At 42.9% G+C, this 22,120-nt stretch overlaps 1 protein-coding gene across 2 annotated transcripts in view; it reads left to right on the top strand.

Moving 5' to 3' along the window:
- basp1 (brain abundant, membrane attached signal protein 1) overlaps positions 1-20,068 on the top strand; it is a 131,787-nt gene extending 111,719 nt beyond the window's left edge. For both annotated transcript variants that reach the window (XM_070436602.1, XM_023977356.2), the window contains exon 2: positions 16,064-20,068. In XM_070436602.1, coding sequence (XP_070292703.1) covers positions 16,064-16,758 — 695 coding nt within the window. In that variant the 3' untranslated portion in view covers positions 16,759-20,068. The remainder of the gene's footprint in view (positions 1-16,063) is intronic.
- Positions 20,069-22,120: the final 2,052 nt, after the last annotated feature.

Raw genomic sequence — 22,120 nt, 5'->3', positions numbered from 1 at the left:
ACTTAACTTTCCATCTTCTCCACTACTGTCCCGTCATTGTGGATAGAGGGGCTGCTCGTCTCCTTTTTATTTTTTTGACGTTGAGTGAGGTTATTTTCCTGACACCACACTCCGAGGGCCCTCACCTCCTTCCTGTAGGTTGTCTCGTCGTTGTTGGTAATCAAGCCTACAACTGTAGTGTCGTCTGCAAACTTGATGATTGAGTTGAAGGCGTGCATGGTCACAGTCATGGGTGAATAGGGAGTACAGGAGAGGGCTGAGAATGCACCCTTGTGGGGCTCCAGTGTTGAGGATCAGCGGAGTGGAGATGTTTCCTACCTTCACCACCTGGGGGCGGCCCTTCAGAAAGTCCAGGACCCATTTGCACAGGGCAGGGTCGAGACCCAGGGACTCAAGCTTAATGATGAGTTTGGAGGGTACTATGGTGTTGAATGCTGAGCTGTAGTCAATGAACAACATGATTACATAATTATTCCTCTTGTCCAGATGGGATAGGGCAGTGTGATGGCGATTGCATCGTCTGTGGACCTATTGGGGCGGTAAGCAAACTGAAGTGGGTCTAGGGTATCAGGTAGGGTGGAGGTGATATGATCCTTGTGGGGTAAACTAGCAATGGGGGTAAAAATATGAAAACCAGTGTCCCTCAACTACAAAAATACAGTTTACTATAGAATACTACAGTACTTAGTACAGTATACGACATAATTCTATAGTATCACACTGTAGTATACCTTGATCATGTGTAATACCTACTATAGAATGTTATAGTATACTGTAGAATACTATAGTAAATACTACATAAGACTAAATACTACACTAAATACAGTAAATTCTACACTATCTAAGGAATAGGGCGCCATTTGGGATTCAGCCTAGGAGGAAAACCATTGACGTGCCCAGGTACACGGCACTTTGTGTTTTGATTGAGAATTGGACATGAATTCCCCCCTCGTACTTATCTCGAGGTCGAGCTTTATCATATCCCCATTTGCACAAAATACTTAGTTGCCAGCTTGCAATACAATATTTAAACCACTAGCAGATGTGTGTATGCATGGTTTGAAATGCACCTTTTTTGCGTGATAACTGCTGCACGCACATTTTGGGGTATGTTTTGTAAGTACGCACGGTTTCTAAATAAGGCCCCAGGTACCTATCCAGATATTTTATTGAAGTTCAACACCAGAGACTCTGATATAGGCTTTTTATATTTATGGTAAGAACACCTTTTTAATATGGCAAACTATCATGTCAACTCAGTCATACTGACCATAACTTAATTTTAAAAGAATAGAACGACAATTTTTCATGTTTGTACAGTATATGTAATGTGTCTGTATCCCATTGTAGTCCATTTATTTAGATTACGTTTATTTTCAGTTTGTAGACTTTAAATGAATGCTGTCAACCTTGAAAGTCAAAAGGTATTTGTTGCTGTGTAGGCCTACATGATTGTCCAAAAATCATGAATGAGATTCCTTATCATTTTATTTGACCACTGGCTTGGCTTTTTGTTTGGAATGTGAATATTCCCTTTTTGAACAGTGCTATCTATAGTCATGCTAGTTGATGTTTTACATTGCATTTAATTGTATATTTTATTCACAAAGCAGGCACGAACACACACCTACGCATGCACGCATGTGTGCGTTTGTCGCCTGAGTAAGATTTGTAGTATTGGTTGTTTTTTCAGTGTTACTGTGATCCTTATGTTACCTTATTTTCAGTAAAGTATTTACGTTGATCCTAAACCATTGATTCCTCATCTGATCCATTCTCTGCACCTGGGTCCAACCCCACCATGTCACAGCAAGCTTCTGTCCAAAACATGGATCCAGCAGAGATCACCCAGATCAGGAACATCATAACCCATCAAGGAGCATTGTTGGGACAGCAGCAAGAACAACGGCACACCCCCAACCCAGGAGCAGCCAATGCCCAAGTCTCATCGCCCAGTGTTACAGGCGTCGCCGTAGTTCCTCAAGGGAACCTGCACCGGGAACCCAAGATTCCAGCCCCAGAGCGGTATGACGGCCACCCGTGAGGATGTTTCCTCACTCAGTGCTCTCTGGTGTTCGAGCTACAGTCCTCCTCGTGCCACACCGATCGGGCCATGATCGTCTAAATCATCTCTCTACTCTCGGGCAAGGCCCTGGCGTGGGAAACAGCTGTGTGGGAACAGCAGCCACCATCCTGCAGCTCCATATTAGCCTTCACTGACGAGTAGCGTCGAGACTTCGACCACCTGTTTCAGTCAGTGGACGACTGTTAAGACTCCGCCAGTGGGCCAGACCAGTGGCTGATTTCGCCATTGAGTTCCGCACCCTCGCTGCCAAGAGTGGGTGGAATACTGAGGCACTGGTTACCGCCTTCCACAATGGCCTGTCTAACTCCGTCAAGGATGAACTAGCCGCTCGGGAACTGGGAGAGGACCTTGAGTCCCTGAACACTAGCAATCAGGATTTACAATCACATCCGAGAACGGGGGAGACAGCGCCCTTTTCACACCACTCCAGCATCCTGGGTTCCTGAGCACCCCAAGCCCCCCGAACTCATGCACTTGGGACGCACACGTCTGAGCCCACAGGAACGTGACAGGCACATGCCCAAAGGCTGCTGCCTCTACTGCGGAGGTCTTGGCCATTTCCGTGGACGGGACGGAATTGCCAGGATAAGGGGAGACCCTGATGAGCTATGCAGTTTCACCCCGGCTACCCAGTCACTACCCGCAACCCTCCACTGGGACAACTGTCAGCACCAGATTCAAGCCTTTGTGGACTCCGGGGCTGCAGATAATTTAATTGATCAAGAAGTTGCCAGAGAATTACAAATCCCTTGCGTGAAATGTCCCATCCTCTGCAGATTCAAGCCCTCAGGCCATTGGACGGCCCGCCGGCTCCGGTCAGGTGGAATATCAGACCAAACCCATTCTACTGCAGGTTGGGGTGAACCACTCAGACTCTGGTACCCCTGGCTAGTGCCACATAACCCACTATTCTCCTGGTCCATGGGACACCTACTAGACTGGGGTAAGGACTGCCAGGCTAAATATCTAAGACCCCCACCAAGAGCCTCGCCATGTCCTTGTATCCATTGAAGACCAAGACTTCTCCGCTTTCCCTCCCAAATACTTCAACCTCCAGGAGGCCTTCAGTAAGAGGCAAGCGGCCACCGCTCCCCCTCGTCATCCATAGCACTGTGCCATAGAACTCCTGCAGGTTTCATTCGCCCCTCTATATCCCCCGCTGGTGCAGGCGGCTTCTTCGTAGGTAAGAAGGATGGAGGCCTGCGTCCTTGCAGCGATTTTAGAGGGCTGAACTGGATTACGATCAAGAATCGTTACCCCCTACCGCTGATGTCCGCTGCCTTGGAGTTGGACCAAGGGGCCCAATTCTTCACCAAACTGGACCTCTGCAATGCTTACTATCTGGTGAGAATTAGTGAAGGAGATACGTGGAAAACTGCCTTTAACACCCCTATTGGCCACTATGATTATTTAGTCATGGCCTTTGGATTATCGATCTCATCAGCAGTCTTTCAAGCATTGGTCAATGACAATCTTAGGGATATGTTGAATCGGTTCGTCTTTGTTTACCTTGACGACATCCTGATCTTCTCCAAGACCCTTTCAGAACACATACTGCACATCTGCCAAGTCCTGAGATGCCTCCTGCAGAGTCAACTATATGTCAAGATAGAGAAGTGTGAGTTCTACATATCCCAAGTTTCATTCCTGGGTCACATTATCTCTACCGCAGGCATCCAAATGGATCCCGTAAAGGTTAAGGCGGTGACCGACTGGCCCCGCTCACCTCACTCAAACAGGTCCAGCGGTTACTTGGTTTTGCCAATTTTTACAGGTGTTTTATACGCAACTCTGGTGCCGTGGCAGCGCCTCACGGTCCTAACCTGCAGATCCCAGACCTGTTTTTGCTGGACCTCCGAGGCTGACAAGGCATTCATGGAGCTCAAGGGACATTTCACCTCAAGACCCATCCTCGTTCATCCTGATCCTACTCGTCCCTTTGTGGTAGGTGGACACCAGAGCGGCGCAGTCCTTTCACAGCGGGAGGAGGAGGACAAAAAACTGCACCAATGCTCCTTCCCCTCCAAGCAGTTCTCGCCTACGGAACGCAACTACGATGTAGGCAATCGGGAGCTCTTGGCAGTTAAGTGGGCCCTTGAGGGGTGGAGACACTGGTTGGAGGGGGCACCTCATCCTTTTGTGATCTGGACGGACCATAAGAACTTGGTCTCCATTCAAGAAGTCAAGAGGTTGAACGCTCACCAGGCTAGTTGGGCTCTGTTTCTTTTAACATGTTCGATTTCACACTAGCCTATCGCCCAGGATCTAAGAATCAGAAAGCAGACGCCCTGTCCTATCAACATGTTGTCTCTAACGAGCAGAGGGACTCCAAGCCCATCATCCCCAGCTCCTGCATTGTGGCCCCTGTGGTATGGAGTATTGAGACCATGGTCCGATAAGCCCAGACCCGAGAACCTGACCCCGGCAGGGGACACACTTCCAGACTTTACGTTCCGCGATCAGCCCGTTTCCGCTACGCGATCAGCCTGTTCCCGAGTACTACAATGGGGAAACTCCTCTATATTAACTGGGCATCCAGGGGTTAATCAGACACCGGAGTTCCTGAGGAGGAAATTCTGGTGGCCCAACATGATTGATGTTAGATCCTTCGTTGTGGCTTGTTCCACCTGTGCTCAAAGCAAGTCCTCATGACAGCGACCGGCTGCGTTGCTCCAACCTTTGCCCATCCCCAGCTGCCCCTGGTCCCACCTGTCCGTAGACTTTATCACAGGGTTACCTAAATCCCAAGGGCTTACCACTGGTCATCAATCGGTTCTCCAAGGCAGCCCATTTCATCGCTTTAACCAAGTTGCCCTCGGCGAAGGAGACAGCTGATCTCATGATTACACATGTTTTTCGACTACACGTACTTCCCCAGGACATTGTCTCGGATCATGGGCCCCAGTTTGTCGCACGGTATTGGAAAGCCTTCTGCTCCCTGTTGGGGGTGTCGGTGAGTCTCTCCTCTGGATTCCACCCATAGTCAAATGGGCGAACTGAGCGGGCCAACCAGGAGCTGGAGAAGTTCATCTGCTGTTTCGTCTCCACCCAGGCCAGCAACTGGAGAAAGTACCTCGTCTGGGCAGAGTATGCTCACAACACACTGCCGAACTCGTCCACTGAACTGTCGCCGTTCAAGTGTCAGTTTGGGTTTGCCCCCCCCCTGTTTCCGGAACAGGAGGCCGAAGCGGGGGTGCCTTCAGCCGAAGTGTTTATTCGATGATGTCGCCGCATCTCGATCAGAACGCAATCTAACCATTCTTTCGCTAACATTTCACTCCATGCCACTCCTTGCCATAGACACTGGCAATCTTCAAATATGAACATTCTATCATTAATGAGCTCGAGGGGAACAGTGGAGTTGATCCTGATTCGATAACCCTCACAGCTATCCTCCAATCACAACATTATCCAAATATTTGGAACTCTATCACTTTTTTCTCTTCACAGAACAAGTTGGTTTCTGGCTGCTAAGCAACCATTTTTTGTTTGTCCAAACGAAACCAGTCTGTTAAGTTGCTAGCTCATGTTCAAATTCTCAAACTAAATACATACTGCAACTCCAATCACAAAACCTATTTGCTTTGATTTTAACCCTCAAATTACAACAACTTGCCTAGCTAACAGCTAAATGTTTGTTTTTGACTTTGTATTAATTCTAATTATATTTGAAGCTTCACCTATTGTCATGGAAAATATGAATGTTACAGTGCCTTCAGAAAGTATTCACACCCCTTGACTTTTTCCACATTTTGTTGTTACAGCCTGAATTTAAAAAAACATTTGGTCACTGGCCTACATTCAATAGTCTAATGCAAAAGTGTGTTTTTTATGTTTTTCAAAATTCTGACAAATTAAACATGAAAACCTGACATTTCTTGGGTCAATCATTATTCAACCCCTTTGTTATGGCAAGCCTAAATAATAAAATTTGCTTAACAAGTCACAGAAGTTGCATGAACTCACTCTGTGTGCAATAAAACCCTGTTTCCATTGGCACATTGAAGTCAACCCGGGTTGGGAAGGTCATTTAAGTCATAATGCCCGAGAAGACTGAGGGCATTGTCACTTTATACGGGTTACCAACATATTAACATTTTTATTAAAAACGTTATTTTGATGATTTTTTTCATACTATTTCATCCTTCCACAAGAAGGTTGACACATCTTGCTACCCAAGCTGGCTGGTTGTTCGTTCTATAGGTTCGGTTGCTAGAGACGTGACCCAGTTGTCTTTTTGTTCTGTATCTATGGACGCAACCCAGTCGTTCGTTCTAAATGTTCCATTGCCATACTGGCTGGAAACGGTCTTATCCCTTTCTTTCTAGCTAGCCAACTACGGCTAACTTAGTCACGTCAAAAAGTGAGGCCAGAATAACAGCAAAGTAGACGCATTTGCCTTTGTTCAAGCTGTATTCTAGTGACATTTATTTGGATACATCCATAACAATGTGTTAACTTCTCTGCGCTACGGATCCCGTAAAAGGGAACATTGGTTATGGGTATGCTTGTAATTGTTAAGGACTGGGGTGTTTTTCAGGATACAAAAGAAACGGAAAGGAGTTAAGCACAGGCAACAAAAAAATAACCTTGTTCAGTCATCTGTCCACCAGACCCTGGGAGATTAATTCACCTTTCAGTAGGACAAAACCTACAACACAAGGCCAAATCTACGCTGGAGTTACTTATCAAGAAGTCAGTGGCCGAGTTACAGTTTTGACTTAAATCTGCCTGAAAATCTATGGGCTGACTTGAAAATGGTTGTCTAGCAATGATCAACAACCAATTGTGACTCAACACCTGGATTCGGTCTTATGTAGCATCATTTCAATTTCTGTTTTCTTACATTGGCTAAAAGTAGAGACAGAGCTACAAAATGGTACATCCTACACTGCATTTGAGGAAACAATGGGAAAGTAATTATGCTTTGAAAGTTGATCAACTTGTAAACTCACTTTTTAGAAAACCGTCTTTTAAATGTTTTGGTACTACCATTGGCCTACTATTGGAGAGCCCTTCTTTGTCTACACCCATGCAGCATTGTTCACACCCTCTTAAGCCTTAGCCCCACCCATCTCTTTAAGGGTTGATCTGTGCGTTCTGTACTAACTTGCCAGCTACTTCCAGACATCTAAGAGAGAACAGCTCACTGAACATTACTCGCCCGATCTGTGGTTTTGCGTTCAGAACGCACACTGGACGCTCTGGCCAATAAGTAGGGTTGTTCCCAAAGCTCTGACCTCACAACTACAGTCAAGCACCCAAGCTAACTGGCTAACATTGGCTTGCTACTTCCAGACACGTAATGAGGGAACACTCCACTCTGACCATTTTACTCGCCATAGCAAAGCTTTTTTCATGTTATCCAAAGCATTGGTGACTGTAACAGTGCTGCTGGCAACAATTGAATTACGCTTTGTTGCCGACGTTTACTGACACTGGAGATATTCAACAGGTGTTGAGCGATTTAAAAATGAATCCAGTTATTCTGCGCTCTAGCACACTAAGATGAGAGTCTGTTGTTAAGAAATGTAGCTAGCTAGGTAAACAATGAATCTCTACGCATGAGGTAACATTAGTTAGCTAGCCAGTCAGCTAACGTTAGCTAGCTAGCTAACAGTACCCTAACTTGAAATTGAAATACTTTGTCAAAATTAGTGGTCTTTTGTTAAGACATCTAGCTAGCTAAATAATGGACCATACTCACAAATCATGATGTTACTACACTGCATGAATTTGCAGGTAGCTTACCAACCAAGTTCTATGGCTATAACTAGTCTAGCAAATGTGTCTGAGATACGAAGAATAAGATCATACACATAACGTTAGCTAGCGACCCAGCCAGCTAACGTTAGCTAGCTAACAGTACACTTGAAATGAAACCACTTTCTGTCAAAATTAGAAATGTAATATCTGAAAATGTAGCTAGCTAGACTATCTTACCCGTGGTCTGAAATTGGAGTAGATAGCCATCTCCTTAGCTATCATTCTCGAATTCCGCTGTTTTCAAAACTCGGTCCTCCAGAAAGTGGAGAACATACACTTAATGTTAGCTAGCGAGCCAGCCAGCTAACATTAGCTAGCTAACATTACACTTTAACATTAGGTTTATGCAGTTTTACTACGCGATACATTTTTATAAAAAAGTCACTTTTGACACGATTACCTAGACATACTGACCAGCTCCAATAGACAGACACGTGCTATATGGTAGACCAATCCAAACTCGTGTCTCGGCATGTCCAGCCCACTCATTATCTCAGCCAATCATGGCTAGCGGGAAGGTTGTTCACTTTATCTGTGGCTAAACCAGCTAGGCTCATAATTTAACTATTTTATTTGAATATACTAGTTTCCTGAATCGGGTCACAATTTACCAGAGCTTGAAGAATTTTGAAAATAATAATGGGCAAATATTGTACAATCCAGGTGTGCAAAGCTGTTAGAGACATAAAAGGCTATGCATGGTCAATATCACGTCTGCATTGGCTGTGCAGCATTTACGGTGATGCGGCATCTGCAGAAGTCAGGGCATTCATAAATCGTGTGCTTTGCGAAGCAGCACAGAGCTGTTGGGCAGAGCTTTTGTGAAGGAAGTTGTCACAGAAATGAGTTTATACAGGACCTCCAGCCCCCACCTACAGTCAACCAATCATGTAAATACAGAGCCCTCCGCATTGTTACAACATTTGGGAGGTGCACTGCGATGCGTTACAGAGCTCAATTTGGCCTCTGCATGTCTTCGGAGGTTCCTCAATAGCATCACATCCTTCATACGGAGCCTCCGACCACATTTTCCGATCAAGCGTAAATTGATAGAACCACAGCTGTAATCACCACCAATGGTGATTCTAATGTATTGACTCTGGGGTGTGTATACTTATGTAAATCAGATATTTATACAAAACATGTTTTTTTAATTTATTTAATAGTTTTAGTTCAGGCTGGAGCACCACTAAATGTAGAATAAATCATGGGGTATGAATACTTTTTGACGGTTCTGTATTTCAAGCAACCAACGAGTAACTCCGCCGTTAATCCAGCTGTATATTGAACGTTGAGATTGCCGAAAGACCAATCTCTTTGGCACTGACATGGAGTGGCAAAGAGTGGAATGTTAGCTAAAAAACACTGTTACCCAGTCTTGAGACATTCAATCCTCTCCTGGATCAAAATCCCTGTTGCCTAATCATTTTTTAAAATAGCGTTCCTTGTAATGCACTTTCGGTCAAACCGTATACCCCGGTATGGACCAGAAACAATATGAAAATCTGGATACCGCCCAACCCTAACACGCACAGCTAGCTGGGTCAAATCACATAAAAAAAATACTACATCTTATTATAGAATACTACAGTACTTACTATAGAATTCTATAGTAAACTGTAGAATACTATACTACACACTGTAGTGTTCCTCAATCATGTGTAGTACCTACTATATAATCTAGTACTATACTGTAGAATACTACAGTAAACATATTATCTGAAGAAAAAAAAAACTGTAGTAAATACCACAGTAATGTCCCACAAACACTATTGTCTGCAAAAACACTACACTTTAACTATAGCAAATCCTACAGTACTACATTTGCATATATACTTCCCCTTCCCCTTATCGCAATTTGTGCCACCCATAAGTGAGAAACCTACATGCCAAGTGTAGACTTTAATGTGTTCCAGACAGTATATAGAAAAGAGCAGAAGCGCTGAACTATCCATTGACCCCAGTCCTACTTACCTACAGGTAATGGAAAACTTGCTCTATTAGTATTACTCCAGTAGGTTTCCTGAAGGAGTAAGATTCCATGTGTCAGATAATAAAACAAAAACACTATAGTAAATACTACAGTTTTCTTTTACTACAGTATCGATACCATAGTCAACTGTAAATACTACAGTGTACTACAGTATACACTAAAGTATTCACTGAGGATTATATGCAGAAGACTCAAGAGATGGTGATTCAGCATTAAGGTTGGATAGTGTGGTTCCTTGATTAGGACAATCTTTTCTCCTGTCCTGTTGTCCCTTGCAATCATATCAACCTCTCTCCTATCTCTTTCTCTCTCTTGCCGCCTCTCCCTCTCGTCGTCTCCTTTCACAATGTCCATCTTTCACACTTTCTGTCCTCATCTCATTTACCTGTCTCTCTTTTTTAACTGATTGGTCTCTTCCTCCTCTCACTCTCTCTTCCGTACTGGCTCCTTAGTTGCTTCTCTATCCCTCACTTTCCACCGTCTCTCTTTTTCTTGTCATCTCCCTTATTGCTTCTCTGTCCCTCTCTCCTCTTCACCCCTTTCTTTCCTTTCTTTCTTTCCTTCTTTCTGGTACTGGGCAGATGGACTTCTCTCCAGGAGGCCCAGAGGTCTCAGTAATCCGGTGGCCGTGGCAGGCTGGGGCGGCGGCTCCTTTCACCGGTGGTCTAGGATGACACACTGAAGGTCAAGGCTGCCATCCTGAGATGCCCTCCCTTCCTGTCTGGCTACGCTACTGTCATGACCATGAGCCAGCCATGTTACAGTGCTGTGGGAAATACAATAGGCACAGACACAATGAGGCACCAAAGTTCCATGCTAACAAGTGTTTATAAGGCCTTATAAGCATGAATAAACCCTTAATAATCCATTAACAAGGCATTTATGTGTAAAGAAGTTACCAGTATTGTCACAGATAAAGACAGCGAAAGGCACAGCCAACAACAGTTTATAATGTGTTATAAGGCACGAATAAGCCCGTAACAAGACATTAATAAGGAATTAATACCTGTAAGAAGTTCCCTGTCATGTATAAATTACTTTTCAGGTTTAGACATTGAGAAGGATATAATAAAACATAAATATGTTAAACATTTAGGAAATGTTTTGTCAACATTTTAGTCCTTCCTATAAAGTATGCAATTTTTTCAAGATCCCTGTGACCGTATGAAACAGGACGCTATGTCGAAACACATCAACTCACTTCAAAGTACTCAGCGCTGCATTTATTTTCAATACGCGATTGGAATACAACAGTTATGTGCACAGCTAGCTACATCCTAAACATTCATAAATCATTGACACCCATGGACATCGTAAAATAAAATGTTTTAAAATACAATTCCACTAGTATGGAGTCATATGACGTTAGTGCTGCTAATTTGTGCTGTTAAAATGGCGCCTTGAGTATAAGACTTGACAAGGGGAAAGATTTGCTCTCTACCCTTTCAACCACCATGCTTGTCATACATTGGTCCTCCAGATGAGGGAAATGAGGATGACATCAATTGGTAGATAACAGATGCTGTTTGACCTCAGTGGTCATTTTGAGATTTATATGTGGTGACTCAAGTACTCACGACTTGGAAGTTGAAACTGATTGACGTTAACTGCTATTTGTTCTTGCAGTGATTCCAGAGACAAAAGACTTGCCCTTTCACTAAGTGGTCATTCATATAGAGTTTTGGGGTGTGTTTTTTGTTTTTGTTTGTTTGTGTAAGTGTTTGGTGTGTGTGTGTGTAAGAATTTCCAACAATCAATGACTAATTTTAAGTAAAAAAGATATATATACAATATGGACACCTACTCATTAATGAGTTTATTTTTTCTATTTTCTACATTGTAGAATAATAGTGAAGACATCAAAACTATGAAATAACACATATGGAATCATGTAGTAACCAAAAAAGTATTAAACAAATCAAAATATATTTGAGATTTTACTTTCTTTGCCTTGACAGCTTTGCACACTCTTGGCATTCTCTCAACCAGCTTCACCTGGAATGCTTTTCCATTAGTCTTGAAAGCATTCCCTCATATGCTGAGCACTTGTTGGCTGCTTTTCCTTCACCCTGCGGTCTAACTCATCCCAAACCATCTCAATTGTGTTGTGGGTTTATTGTGGAGGCCAGGTCATCTGATGCAGCAATCCATCACTCTCCTTCTTGGTCAAATAGCTCTACACAGCCTGGAGATGTGTCTGGTCATTGTCCTGTTGATAAACAAATGATAGTCCCACTAAGCACAAACCAGATGGGATGGTATATCGCTGCTGAATGCTGTCGTAGCCATGCTGCTTAAGTGTGCCTTGAATTCTAAATAAATCACTGACAGTGTCACCAGCAAAGCACCCCCACACGATCACACCTCCTCCATGCTTCATGGTGGGAACCACACATGCGGAGATCGTCCGTTCAAGTACTTTGTGTCTCACAAAAACAGGGCGGTTGGAACCAAAAATCTCAAATTTGGACTAATCAGACCAAGCAAGTCTCTTCTTATTGGTGTCCTTTAGTAGTGGTTTCTTTGTAGCAATTTGACCATGAAGGCCTGATTCACGCAGTCTCATCTGAACAGTTGATGTTTGTTACTTGAACTCTGGGAAGCGTTTTATTTGGGCTGCATTTTCTGAGGCTGGTAACTCTAATGAATGTATCTTCTGCAGCAGAGGTGACTTTGGGTCTTCCTTTCCTGTGCCAGTCCTCATGAGAATCAGTTTCATCAAAGCGCTTGATGGTTTTTACGACTGCATTTGAAGAAACTTTCAAAGGTCTTGAAATTTTCCGTATTGACTGACCTTCATGTCTTAAAGTAATGATGGACTGTCGTTTTGCTTTGCTTAGATGAGCTGTTCTTGCCATAATAGGGAATTGGTATTTTACCAAATAGGGCTATCTTCCGTATACCCCCCCCCCCCCCCCMCMCACCTYGTCACAACACAGCTGATTGGCTCAAACTCATTTAAGAAGGAAAGAAATTCCACAAATTAACTATTAACAAGGCACACCTGCAGGTGACTACCTCATGAAGCTGGTTGAGAGAATGCCAAGAGTGTGCAAAACTGTCATCAAGGCAAAGGGTGGCTACTTTGAAGAATCTCAAATATGAAATATATTTTGATTTGTTTAACACATCTGGAATCATGTCGTAACCAAAAATTGTTATTTCATAGTATTGATGTCTTCACTATTATTCTACAATGTAGATAATAGTACAAATAAAGAAAAACCCTGGAATGAGTAAGTGTCCAAACTTTTGACTGGTACTGTGTATATATACAGTGCCTTCGGAAGTTTTCAGACCCCTTGACTTGTTTCACATTTTGTTATGTTACAGCTTTTTTTCTAAAATAAAACATCCTCAGCATTCTACACACAATACCCTATAATGACAAAGCGAAAACAGGTTTTTAGATATGTTTGCAAATGTATTAAAATATAAAACGGATACTTTTTACATAAGTATTCAGACCCTCTGCTATGAGCCTCGATATTGAGCTCAGCTGCATCCTTTTTCCATTGATCATCCTTGAGTTGTTTCTACAACTTGATTGGACATGATTTGGAAAGGCAGACACCTGTCTCTGAGTTCCCACAGTTGACAGTGCATGTCAGAGCACAGATCTGGGGAAGGGTACCAACAAATTCTGCAGCATTGAAGGTCCCCAAGAACACAGTGGCCGCCATCATTCTTAAATGGAAGAAGTTGCTTTGCTTTGTCATTATGGTGTATTGTGTGTAGATTGATGAGGGGAAAAACTATTTAATACATTTTAGAATAAGGCTGTAACGTAACCACATTTTTTATGTCAAGGAGTCAATGCTTTCTGAAGGCACTATATGTATATATGTGTGTGTATGTATGTGTATATATATATATATGGGCAATGTATGTAGTACAAAGTACTATGCTTTCAAGAAAAAATAACCATGAAATATTGGTTTAATTTCAATGGAAATAGAATTGGCTGAGCCCTGTAGTTAAAGACAAAGCTTGTATTTTCTATGGCTCCATGACAAAATTCTGTCATAGAGGAACGGTCGTGAACAGTGACTACATACCTGAACAAGTCCGATCTCTCTTGGATCCGTATGTAGTGGCTGCTGTTTGCAGGTTAAATGGACTTGTTTGTGTCTGAATTGGAGCGGTTCCCTCAGTCCTGTTCCAGCCCCTGCATACACTAAACCACATGTACTGCAGAGAGAGCCACTGTGTCTTTGTGAAGAGAATTCATTGTGTGTGAGGATGTTTGTCAGGGATTGTGGCCACACAGGCTGCCAGTCAAATGGTACAGGGTAGAAAAGAGTCCCTATTGTCATCTGTGATAACCCGTGATAGGAACGGTATGGAGTCTGTAGACATTCAGAGCAATTCACATGACAGTGAAATCTTAGGGATAGGAGTATGGATTAACATGAGGTTACATCACAATTCATGGGCCTTTAGCGAATGGGCCACAAATATCTTAAACATCTGTCTACACCTCTCAACGTCTTCAGTTTTGATGTGAAGCACAGTGCACATTAAACTGAATTTTCCACCAGTACACTATGAAATACGTTATTCAGTCAAGAGTTTGTAAAGTGTTTGAAACCTCTAGGCTGCACAATGAATTGCCCTACTGGGACGATGCATATATTGGTTGATATATCGATTGATTCTCATCAATCAGCTGGCTTTTTAAACACTTTGAGTTCATCATAAAGTGTCTTAGTATCTCGCTACATGAAATGTGATGTGGAGAATTTCTGTAATACTCTGCTATATAATATGTAATATCTATATAATATTCTGTCATATATATATTAGTACTCGGCACCTGTTAGGTCTATTGGATGTGCATATGGATGTACACTATTTGGATACATTTTGTTATACAGGTATTGAAAAATCCTCTTCCCCATAGCGGAGGCAGATGGTCACTCAGGTTCAATTGCGTTATAATAGATGGAGAGAGCCAAGAGCCTGCAGGTATGTGTTCAGCAGAAGCCAAGTCAGACACTAGTCAGACACTGTCTGACTTCTTATATAACTCAATTGTTAGAGGAGGAGTTACCCTGAAGTGCCCTCTTATCCCAAATCCAACTCATTGTTCAATGGAAAGGTATTAATAACCCTTTATTCGGACCATCCACCACTAAAAACATGTTTTTGACATTGTTCGCATGATGTAACACGTCATAAGCATTCCTAGTCAAGATTTGACAACGGACTTCAGTCCTGACAATGCCACTGATCACTAAGTCTAGCAATGTTATTAGCTGATGAAGTTGCCATGGAAGCCACATGCAATATTGTACAATATTAGAAAATAAATAGACTTAAGCCTCCTTGGCTGCGCATGATAACGATTATATCATGCTTATTACAGTGTAATTGCAGTTTTACGACAGGAGTTTCAAGTCCATTGGTACTACAGAAGGTTGGGCATCAACTTGACATCTTGGCAGATGTTTATTAGTGTTTGTAGTAGACATTTCTCCCTCGCTCCCCAGTCATCTGAATCAGTGTTTCACCAATATGAACGAAGGGTTGAATGTGTGCATGAGGAAGGTATAGCTTTGCATCATCTGTTGCTGAGAATTCCATTAGCTGGCTGCAATAATCTTCAGAGGGACTTTAAGGGGCTATTTAATAGGCGTGCGTGTTGTTAGGAGTAAGATATATATTTTAATTTCCACAAGCTCTTGGCGTCTGAGCGACGGGAGTGCTTTTTGCATACTCAATGAAGGGACAGTGAGATGGAGATGAGATGGATGTAACTAGCACATGTGAAGTCTAGATGTGTAAGGCGAATCTTGCTGAGAGTCTGCATACTGAGAGGTAGAAGTAGCCACATGCGGATCAGTGGCCGTATATCAATGGTCTCAGAGTAAGAGTGCTGATTTTAAGATCAGTTTTGCCTTTCAGATCTCAATAACATTACAGGGACTGGGGGGACCTGATTCTAGATCAACAGTCAACACTAAACAAGCAGGCAGTAGCATTGTGAAAAATCTTAAGCATTGCTGCAGCAGGTTTTTAGAAATCCGTCCTTCTGTTGGTTCATAAATTAACAGTTGAAAGCAGTACATTTTCATGACTTGTATTGTAATTGCCGAAATACATGTACATAGATCGTACTTGGTACATCAATGCTGAGTACCAGAGTGCAGTGCATCAGTATATCACCACAAGCTTTTCCAAAGTCTATATTAATTCCTCTCTTTTTGATCTTTCAGAGACTAAAATGGGAGGCAAGCTCAGCAAAAAGAAGAAGGGATACAATGTAAACGATGAGAAGGCCAAGGACAAGGATGCCAAACCAGAGGGCGCAACAGCCGAGGAGAGCGAACCTCAGAACGACAAAAAGGACGAGGCCCCTGCTCCCGCCGAGACCACCGAGGTAGCTAACGACACAAAGGATGTGCCCGCAGCCAATACCACGACGACCAAGGAGGAAGAAAAAGGTGCCTCCCCTCCCACCAAGGAGCCGGAAAAACCTGCAGCGGAGCCCAAAGCGGAGGTGTCTAAGCCTGCGGAAGTCACCGACCCTGCCCCCAAAGCCAAGGAGAAACCAGCCGCCCCTGCGAAAGAGCCAGCCCCCTCCACTAAGGAAGCCGCCCAAGCTCCAGAGGTCAAGGCCCAGGCGCCTGCACCACCCGCAGCCCAGGCTGAAAGCAAAGACGAGGCCGACGCTAAAAAGACTGAGGCCCCGGCAGCACCAGCGGCTAAAGCCGAGGCGGCCCCTGTTGCCGCTGCCCCCCAGGCCAAGCCCACAGAAGCAGCAGCGGCAGCCCCGGCCAAGGAGGCCCCAGCTGCTAGTTCAACAGCAGCACCACTGGCTGCCACTGAGCCCGCTGCACTGGTCAAGGAGGCCAATGCCACAGAGGCCCCAGTTCCAAGCAAGGATCAAACCGTAGAAGTTCAAGATTAATGGACACCTCTTTTAAGAAAATAAATTGCATTAAACAACAAAAATGAAGTAAAATAGAGAAAAAATTTAATAAAATAGCCCACCCATATTAATATTATAATAATAATGATTTGTTGGAGGAGGAGGATTGTGACAACCTTGAGAAGGATGATGATGCTGCTGATGCCGATGATTATTATTACTATTATTGTTATGGTTATTCTATTTTTTCTGCTGTAGTATTTGAACTTAAATAAAAGTCTGTGTCAGCCATATGCCCCTCCATTCCACGGCATCCTTCCCTCATCCATTTCTGGGATTCAGCATTCTCCGCCTTCATCTCGCTCACAGTCCTCTGAGACCTCTGTAGTCTGGAACCATACACGTACATTTCCCCTAGACAGTGTGCTGCCGATGTCTGAAAACCAAGTGGAAAAAGGGGGTTGAATCTATTTACCAGCTGGACATGCACTCTGTCTGTCCCATCCTCGACTCACCCCCTCCCCCATGCCCCAAACTCGCTCCTCTCCAGAGTGCCGTGTTCTCTGCTACCGTACCTGGCACGTCTGTTTTGGCGCCAAGTGAGTTCCCTTTGCTGTCCCCATAGTCGGCAGTTTATTTGGTATTTTTGGGTTGTTCGTGCTGTATATGGTCACTCAGTTTCTTGCCGCCTGTTTCTCCACAGGTTCATGCCACCTCGTTCAGACGCTGTCAGAGTTGAGAGGAGGTACTTTGGAAATTCTGAGACTTTCCTAGAGGTACAATATGTCGATGCATTCTTAGGCATATGAAAATGCCCTAAGAAGTTTTTTGTTGTTTTTTTTACAACATTCTTTTACCTTCTTAGTTTTTCTAAGAAAAACATTAGTTGTAGATGATCAGGACCGTTTTTGAAGCATTTCTTAAATGTTCCTAGAAATCCTGAAAAGCTTTGTAGATTGTTCTCAGACGTTCCAGCTCTGAATTCGCAGACATCGGGAATTCTCAGTCCCTTTGGGCCACTCTGACTGCAGTATAGTCTCTCTCTTCCTTACCCCCCCCCCCCCCCACTATCTTATTACAATTGAAAAATAAGACATATCAACTGTTTTAATCAATGTAACTCAATGGCTCTCAGCCTATATCACAAAGGTGCAATACATTTACACTCTAAAAAGGGATTGTGCCCAGCTGACAACAGTAGTAGTGTTGTCTGGGGATGGGGGTTCTAAATTAATGATACTGCATGAGGCATCTACAGCCTACTCAAGCTGCCATGGTCCCTGTAACCATGGCTACAATGTGACATGTTCGAGTAGTAAGATGGAAGAAACCCGCACAAGGAAGGGAGTCTCTAATCTTGTCATCTCCACCCACCATGCATTTTTCCTCTTTCTGATCATATATGTAGGTATACAGTACCAGTCAAAGGTTTGGACACCTACTCATTCAAGGGTTTTTCTTTATTTTTACTATTTTCTACATTGTAGAATAATAAGGAAGACATCAAAACTATGAAATAACACATATAGAATCATGTAGTAACCAAAAAAAGTGTTAAACAAACCTAAATGTATTTTATATTTGAGATTCTTCAAATAGCCAAACAGCCTTCATGACAGCTTTGCACACTCTTGGCATTCTCTCAACCAGCTTCACCTGGAATGCTTTTCCAACAGTCTTGAAGGAGTTCCCACATGGTTGGATGCTTTTCCTTCAATCTGTAGTCCAACTCATCCCAAACCATCTCAATTGGGTTGAGGTCGGGTGATTGTGAAGGCCAAGTCATCTGATGCAGCACTCCATCACTCTCCTTCATGGTCAAATAGCTGTTACACAGCTTGGAGGTGTGCTGTGCCATTGTCCTGTTGAAAAGCAAAAATAGTCCCACTAAGCGCAAACGAACGCTGTGGTAGCCATGCTGGTTAAGTGTGCCTTGAATTCTAAATATATCATTGACGGTGTCACCAGCAAAGCACCCACACACCACCTCCTCCATGCTTCTCGGTGGGAACCACACATGCGGAGCTCATCAGTTCACCTACTCTGCGTCTCACAAAGACACGGCGGTTGGAACCAAACATCTCACATTTGGACTCATCAGACCAAAAGACAGATTTCCACCGGTCTAATGTCCATTGCTCGTGTTTCTTGGCCCAAGCAAGTTTCTTGTTATTGGTGTCCTTTAGTAGTGGTTTCTTTGCAGCAATTCGACCATGAAGGCCTGATTCACGCAGTCTCATCTGAAGAGTTGATGTTGAGATGTCTGTTACTTGAACTCTGAAGCATTTGGGCTGCAATTTCTGAGACTGGTCACTCTAATGAACTTATCCTCTGCAGCAGAGGTAACTATGGGTCTTCCTTTCCTCTGGCGGTCCTCATGAGTGCCAGTTTCATCATAGCGCTTGATGGTTTTTGCAATTGCACTTGAAGAAACTTTCAAAGTTCTTACATTTTCCAGATTGATTGATCTTCATGTCTTAAAGTAATGATGGACTGTCGTTTCTCTTTGTTTATTTAAGCTGTTCTTGCCAAAATATGGACTTGGTCTTTTACCAAATAGGGCTATCTTCTGTATACCACTGTCACAACACAACTGATTGGCTCAAACACATTAAGAAGGAAAGAAATGCCACAAATTAACATTTAACAAGGCACACCTATTAATTGAAATGCATTCCAGGTGACTACCTCATGAAGCTGGTTGAGAGAATGCCAAGAGTGTGCAAAGCTGTTATCAAGGCAAAGGGTGACTACTTTGAGAATCTCAAATCTCAAATATATTTTGATTTGTTTAACACTTTTTTGCTTACTACATGATTCCATATGTGTTATTTCATAGTTGTGATGTCGTCACTATAGTTCTACAATGTATAAAATAGTACAAATAAAGAAAAACCCTTGAATGAGTAGGGTTCCCAAACTTTTAACTGGTGCTTTTATATGTAGATTTATTCACTTCATTCATTCATTGAGTACAGTACCTTTCGGTCAGTTTCTCCCAGTTGACACACAACATTTATTTTTGCCCAACAATGTAGAAACGTAGCAGAAACGTTGCGAGAATGTTGTGTGTCACTTGGGGGATTGTCTCTTCCTCTCTTGACAAAGTAATTGCATGTCCGTGGTTGGGTAAACCTGTGTAGTCCTGTCTTTCGGTGAAGTGGAAAATAGCTTTTTTGAAGTCTGCATTCATGGCAATTACAGTTGATATTTCATTCCATGTCTTACCGCTATCTTCACAACACCTCTAATTCAAACCAAGTAAAATAAAAATGTAAGCATTCAAATGATATGTACTTGTATAAATGGTGCAGCAGTAATAAAATTGAAGAAATTGATTGAAACTTCAGGCCTCTAGCAAGACCATATTTTTTCCCCAGCTTTGTCACACAACTCAAAATACTATCGTGCCTGCCTTCACCTTTTGAACTGTCTCTGTCTGATCAGTATTTGGCGTCGGGCTTGGAAAGAGAGAGCTTGACACTTGCATTCAAGCTTTTAGTTCTGCTCAGGCTAAGTAAGCCATGAATATATCCAGTTTGTTATTTGGAATTATTTATTTCTGGTTTTAGAGAGAGAGAAACCCAAAGCTGCCTCATGGGTCTCCCGGTGGTGGCCGGCACGGGTATCGAACCAGCATCTGTAGCAACACAGTTTGCACTGCGATGCAGTGGCTTAGACCGCTGCGCCAATCGGGAGGCCCCATCCAAAGTTTTTAATGCTGATCAATTGCCTTGCACAAAGTTTCAGGCAATATATAATGATATTTTGGACATTATTTCGTTTTCAAAAAAACAAAAGTGAGCGATTGTAATCTGAATAAAGGCCAAAATAATATTTATAAAGGCCAAAATATTTATTTCTGTTTTTAGAGGGAGAGAAACCATTAGCCCACATTGCCTATTTTTTGGACAAGGACATCCCGGCCAGCCAAACACTCACAGCCTGTGAAAAACAGGGTTAATAATAATACTTTTTCCCCGTTCCACATGTTAAAGGTTCCAATTGATCAATTAGTATATTTGAGTTTAACCATAATATTTGTTGTATTTGTTTTGTCTTTTCTGGTGGATTAAACTGAAATTGCAACCAATCACGGCCGGTTGTGATACAGCCAACCTAACTAAGAAATACATTTGACGATATAATTCCCCCCCTACCCTCCTTCTAGGCAAGTCTATTGCCCTGTTAATAGCCATAATGGCGCTGTACAACGTGACTGTGTTTTGAAAAAGTATTTTCCAGTAAGCAACTATTTGTTTACCTTCATTAACCTACTTTGTTCCAATATTTCTGTCATTCAGTGATATTTATTCCCATAGTAAATCGTTATGGATCCATAATTAAATAACCATCTGTATTTTGAAACAATATTTTTATCATTATTTTATTAACAAAAACAAAGATCCTGATGAAGAAATACAGTACTGTACAGTATATGCTTTATCTGACATTTTGCGGTTGCATGAGGTCGCCCACACGCACTTTAGCAAGGGGCACCACCAAGCAAGCGGCACCATGAAGACCAAGGAGCTCTCCAAACAGGTCAGGGACAAAGCTGTGGAAAAGTACAGATCAGGGTTGGGTTATAAAAAAATATCAAACTTTGAACATCCCACGGAGCACCATTTAAATCCATGATAAAAAAATGGAAAGAATATGGCACCACAACAAACCTGCCAAGAGAGGGCCGCCCACCAAAACTCAGACCAGGCAAGGAGGGCATTAATCAGAGAGGCAACAAAGAAACCAAAGATAACCCTGAAGGAGATGCAAAGCTCCGCAGCGGAGATTGGAGTATCTGTCCATAGGACCACTTTAAGCCGTACACTCCACAGAGCTGGAATTTTACCGGAAGAGTGGCCAGAAAAAAAGCAATTTGCTTAAAGAAAACAATAAGCAAACACATTTGGCGTTTGCCAAAAGGCATGTGAGAGATTCCCCATACATATGGAAGAAGGTGCTCTGGTCAGATGAGACTAAAATTGAGCTTTTTGGCCATCAAGGAAAATGCTTTGTCTGGTGCAAACCCAACACCTCTTATCACCCCGAGAGCACCATCCCCACAGTGAAGCATGGTGGTGGCAGCATCATGCTGTAGGGATGGTTTTTCATCGGCAGGGACTGGAAAACTGGTCAGAATTGAAGAAATTATGGATGGCACTAAATACAGGGAAATCCTTGATTGGAAACCTGTTTCAGTCTTCCAGAGATTTGAGACTGGGACGGAGGTTCACCTTCCAGCAGGACAATGACACTAAGGATACTGCTAAAGCAACACTCGAGTGGTTTAAGGGGAAACATTTAAATGTCTTGGAATGGCCTAGTCAAAGCTCAGACCGCAATCCAATTGAGAATCTGTGGTATGACTTAAACATTACTGTACACCAGCGGAACCCAC

Source organism: Salvelinus sp. IW2-2015, linkage group LG32, assembly GCF_002910315.2.
Source record: "Salvelinus sp. IW2-2015 linkage group LG32, ASM291031v2, whole genome shotgun sequence".
NCBI classification, from domain to species: Eukaryota; Metazoa; Chordata; class Actinopteri; order Salmoniformes; family Salmonidae; genus Salvelinus; species Salvelinus sp. IW2-2015.
The sequence above is the reverse complement of the archived record's forward strand: the minus strand, read 5'-3'. Positions and strand labels throughout refer to the sequence as shown.